This window comes from Saccopteryx bilineata, chromosome 3, assembly GCF_036850765.1.
Source record: "Saccopteryx bilineata isolate mSacBil1 chromosome 3, mSacBil1_pri_phased_curated, whole genome shotgun sequence".
Classification (NCBI taxonomy): Eukaryota; Metazoa; Chordata; class Mammalia; order Chiroptera; family Emballonuridae; genus Saccopteryx; species Saccopteryx bilineata.
Window position 1 is genome coordinate 312,648,929 of NC_089492.1, and position 5,419 is coordinate 312,654,347.

Consider the following 5,419-nt stretch of genomic DNA (forward strand, 5'->3'; position numbering starts at 1 on the left):
TTAGGCTGACTGAGGCGACCCAGACTGCTGCGGGCACGGTGGGCTTTAGGAGCAGAGAGAAGTTCCTATGTAATCATTTCTCAGCAAGTTGCTGCAAGGAAATTCAGAACAAATACATTTACCCTCACCAGGCAATAAGATGTTTTCATCATTTGAAAAGCATGCCACCCACCCATTCCACCTCTTATCCTAAAATGTGTCCTTTTTAAAATACAGTGATACCTCAGTTTTTATTGATAATCTGTCCAAAAACAATCGGTGAAATCTGAAACCGATGAAAATTGAGGCAATTATTTCCATATGGCTCAATGTAAATCCAATTAATTAGTTCTAGACACTCCAAAATACATACCAAAAACACATTTTATAGAGAATAAATGTAGCGTTTAATACTAAAAACAATAAGAAATTACACTGAATGCTGTACGCACAGTAATCACTTACATGTAATTATAATATTAGTAGTCGCAATCAATTTAAAAAAGCACAAAAACACTGGAAAGCAATAGAATTGTTTGGCTAGATGCACTGGGTGATGGTCACACAACAAGAAACAATGCCACACTGAGCAGGAGAATGCGAGAGTCGCCCTTTGTTTTCACAAAATTAACAACAAGGTCAGGTGGGCGCGCTGATGAAATCCGAGGAAACCGACAAAAACCGAGACAAAATTTTCATAGAAAAAAATCTACAAAAACTGAAACCGACGATAATCAAAGTCAACGAAAACCGAGGCATTGCTGTGCCACAATTGTTTTTATTTTTTATTATGCATTAATCTTTAGAGATAGAGAGAAGGAAATATCATTTTTTTCCTTATTTTTATGCATTCATTGATTGATTCTTGTATGCTACCTAACTGGGGATTGAATTGGAAACATTGGCATATTGGGATGGCATTCTAACCAACTGAGCAACCCAGCCAGGATTAGAATGTATAGCCAGATGTTTCCAGGTTCCAGGCTGGTGGTCCCTCATAAACTGCAGAGAATGAGAGAGACAAAGACTGAGCTTAGAAAAGATGCAGATCTGGAGAGGGATGGGGAGATGCAGAACAGGGATCCCCAACCAGGAGGGCCACAGCCTCCAGAGTCCCTCCCTGCCATAGTCTCCTTTCTGTTGCCACCTTGAGTGAGGCAGGTCCTTACCTGGTGCAGACCCGGGAGATGGGAGAGGAAGAGCACTGGGACTTCATATCTAGAACCTTCAACCTCACGACAAACCTCTTCTGGGGGCCAAATGACTCGGGACAGCAGAGCTCAAGGCAGGGCCAGAAAGTACAGTTGGGGCCACAGAGGCAGGTCCGGTTTACGGACAGGGTGGTGTCATCATCACAACAGTGTTTCAAGGGGTTGTACACCTGGTTCCCACACCTGGGCGCTCGCTGGCACAGCCACAGTCCAGAGCTGATGCGGGCCCCTGGACAGAAATTGCTGGTGAGTTCAAGGAGGACAAGGCACTACCCCACCACCCAAATCAGGAGTCTTCTATGAACCACAGTCCTACATTCCAAGGGCAGCCTCATCTCTCTTCATTCTTCCCCATCCTGCACTCACCGGTGTCTGCCTTTGAGCACTGGAGGAGGAGGAAGATTGATATGCAGACAGGAGCTGGAAGACAAGGATGAGTCTTGTCATGAGGATGAGTCTGGGAGTGTGGACCTCAGGGAGGGCAGGCCCCTGTGGGGAAACCTTAGTTCCAAATTTGCTCTAAAGGTTTGGGTTTGGGGCCACCTTTGCATAGGGTCTAGTTCCTGACACAGGTAAGAGTCCAGACAGCTGAGCCTGAGCAGCCTGGACCCTCTGAGGGGAGAGAATGCAGGGAAAACTGCTAAAACCAGAGCTTAGGAATCTAAGAATGCAGTGAAGTTTCCCAGTTGAGAGATGGGAGGAGCAGGTGTTAACAATATTAGTAAGGTGATTAGGAAGGAGAGAGGAAGCTGAGACTAGATTGGCAAGAAAAGAATTGGGGTGCAGGGTTGCTTTGGGGATGTGATTGGGCTTGAATAGGTCTTGGAGTTGAAGCTCTCCTGTATTTCGGCCTCTGGGCACCATGACTGTGGATGAAGGTTGAGAGATGAAGAAATGTAGAATAGGATTGGACATGAAGGATTTTTTTAATATGTATATAGAGTTAAGAGTCTAAAATTTGCAGGTCAGGAGAGAGACTGTGATATAGTCACAAATAACATGAGGGTAATTAAAGAGGTGGAAAGCCAAGAATTGAATAGGAAAGAGAACTAAGTTTGAGGTTCAGAGGAACTATGGTGTGTGATAACATATAAGCTAGACTTGGGGCTGGAACGTCCTTACCTGAGATTCTGGGCTTCATGGTTCCTGATTTTCCTGTGGTTGATGGAAGAGCAGCAGAGGACCAGGTCAGGGACTGTATGCTGTGATTTATATATCTCATGTGCCTACGCACCTTACATTACACTAGAAGTCCGTGCTACCAGACAGGGAGGGATATGGAAAAAAAAAAAAGAACATTTAAATTTTAATAAAATGTTCATGAAAAAAAAGAGAACATTTAAATTTTAATAAAATGTTCTTGAACCAGTTGCAACCAATTTCCAATTTCCCAGATATCACAGTATCTCAGAATAAAAGTTACACAACTTTGTAACTTTCAAAGTTGTGATGAGTTATTCTTTGAGTACTTCAGAGAGGTAAAATCAGTTGAAAAAGATTCCTTGGTACATCACCAGCCAAACATCAGCTTGTCCTAGATTTCCCGTTCTTCTCTACCTTGTAAGTTTCAAGGGGGGGGGGTTCTCTACTCTCACACACAATCTATCTTCAGACCTCCAATGTCTACAATTCTTCAGAATTTTTTTGGAGGAAATTATGAAGTTGCAGAATGATCTAGAAGAAGAGCAGAGGCCATAGAAACTCTGGTAGAGACAATGAAAAAAACTCTGGTAGAGACATAGAAACTCAGATAGAGGTAGGATAAACCTCTGACGTTCATAAAACTGAAAGAGGACCTTGTAGTGTGCCTTGTCCAAAGAAAGGATCCATCCATGTTTCTCACTATTATTTTTTTATCTTATTTTTATTAATTTTAATGCAGTGACATTGATAAATCAGGGTACATATGTTCCGAGAAAACATCTCCAGATTATTTTGACCTTTGATTACGCTGCATACCTCTCACCCAAAGTTAAATTGTCTTCTGTCACCTTCTACCTGATTTTCTTTGTGCCCCTCCCCTCCCCCTACACCCTCCCTCTCCTTCCTCACCCCCTCCCCACCCCTCCACCCCACTCCCTGTTACCATCACATTCTTGTCCATGTCTCTGAGTCTCATTTTTATGTCCCTTCTATGTATGGATTCATATAGTTCTTAGTTTTTTATGATTTACTTATTTCACTCATATAATGTTATCATTACATGTTATTGTAAATGATCCGATGTCATCATTTCTTATGGCTGAGTAGTATTCCATAGTATATACGTACCAAAGCTTTTTAATCCACTTGTCCTCTGACGGACACTTGGGCTGTTTCCAGATCTTTGTTATTGTGAACAATGCTGCTATAAACATGGGGGTGTATTTCTCCTTCTGGACCGTTCTATGGTATCCTTGGGGTATATTCCTAAAAGTGGGATGGCTGGGTCAAAAGGCAGTTCGATTTTCAATTTTTTGAGGAATCTCCATACTGTTTTCCACAGAGGCTGCACCAGTCTGCATTCCACCAGCAGTGTAGGAGGGTTCCCTTTTCTCCACATCCTCGCCAGCACTTATTCTGTGTTGTTTTGTTGATGAGAGCCATTCTGACTGGCGTGAGGTGATATCTCATTGTGGTTTTAATTTGCACTTCTCTAATGATTAGTGATATTGAGCATTTTTTCATATGCCTATTGGCCATCTGTATATCTTCTTTGGAGAAGTGTCTATTCATTTCTTTTGCCCATTTTTTGATTGGACTGTTTGTCTTCCTGGTGTTGAGATTTACGAGTTCTTTATAAATTTTGGTTATTAACCCCTTATCAGACATACTGTCAAATATGTTCTCCCATTGTGTAGTTTGTCTTTTTATTCTATTCTTATTGTCTTTGGCTGTGCAAAAGCTTCTTAGTTTGATATAGTCCCATTTGTCTATCCTGTCTTTTATTTCCCTTGCCCGTGGAGATAAATCAGCAAATATAACCCTGCGAGAGATGTCAGAGAGCTTACTGCATATGTTTTCTTCTAAGATGCTTATGGTTTCACGCCTTACATTTAAGTCTTTTATCCATTTTGAGTTTATTTTTGTGAATGGTGTAAGTTGGTGATCTAGTTTCATTTTTTTGCAGGTTGCTGTCCAATTTTCCCAACACCATTTGTTGAAGAGACTGTCTTTATTCCATTGTATGCCCTTACCTCCTTTGTCAAATATCAGTTGTCCATAGAGCTGTGGGTTTATTTTTGAGTTCTCTGTTCTGTTCCATTGATCTATGTGCCTGCTCTTATGCCAGTACCAGGCTGTTTTGAGTATAATGGCATTGTAGTATAACTTGATATCAGGAAGTGTGATACCTCCCACTTTATTCTTCCTTTTCAATATTGCTGAGGCTATTCGTGTTCTCTTTTGGTTCCATATAAATTTTTGGAATATGTGATCTATATCTTTAAAGTATGTCATTGGTATTTTAATTGGTATTGCATTGAATTTATAAATAATTTGAGTAATATAGACATTTTAATGGTGTTTATTCTTCCTAACCATGAGCATGATATATGCTTCCACTTGTTTATATCTTTCTTGATTTCTTTTATCAATGTTTTATAATTTTCTGAGTACAAGTCTTTAGTCTCCTTGGTTAAATGTACTCCTAGGTACTTTATTTTTTTGGTTGTAATAGTGAAGGGGATTATTTCCTTAATTTCTCTTTCTGACTGTTCATTTTTGGTGTATAAAAATGCCTCTGATTTCTGAATATTAATTTTATATCCTGCCACCTTGCTGAATTCATTTATCAGGTCCAGTAGTTTTTTGACTGAGACTTTAGGATTTTCTATATACAATATCATATCATCTACAAATAATGAAAGCTTTACTTCTTCTTTTCCAACTTGAATGCCTTTTATTTCTTCTTCTTGTCTGATTGCTGTGGCTAGGTCTTCCAGGACTATGTTGAATAAGAGTGGTGAAAGGGGGCACCCCTGCCTTGTTTCTGATCTTAAGAAGATTGCTTTTCATTTTTGCTCATTGAGTATGATGTTGGCTGTGGGTTTGTCATAAATGGCCTTTATCATGTTGAGGTATGTTTCCTGTATTCCCACTTTGTTGAGAGTTTTGATCATGAATGGGTGCTGGATTTTATCAAATGCTTTTTCTGCATCTGTTGAAATTATCATGTGGTTTTTCTTCTTCCTTTTGTTTATGTGATGAATCACATTGATAGATTTGCAAATATTGTACCAGCCTTGCCT

At 40.0% G+C, this 5,419-nt stretch overlaps 1 protein-coding gene across 1 annotated transcript; it reads right to left on the reverse strand.

Moving 5' to 3' along the window:
• Positions 1 to 1,144: 1,144 nt before the first annotated feature.
• LOC136329325 (insulin growth factor-like family member 3) lies at positions 1,145 to 2,342 on the reverse strand. The gene is made up of 3 exons (XM_066265320.1): positions 2,313 to 2,342; positions 1,557 to 1,610; positions 1,145 to 1,419 (listed from the first exon to the last, which is right to left on the reverse strand). The coding sequence occupies exons 1-3, from the start codon at positions 2,329 to 2,331 to the stop codon at positions 1,145 to 1,147; spliced, it is 348 nt and encodes a 115-aa protein (XP_066121417.1). The 5' UTR covers positions 2,332 to 2,342.
• Between the last annotated feature and the right edge of the window lie 3,077 nt (positions 2,343 to 5,419).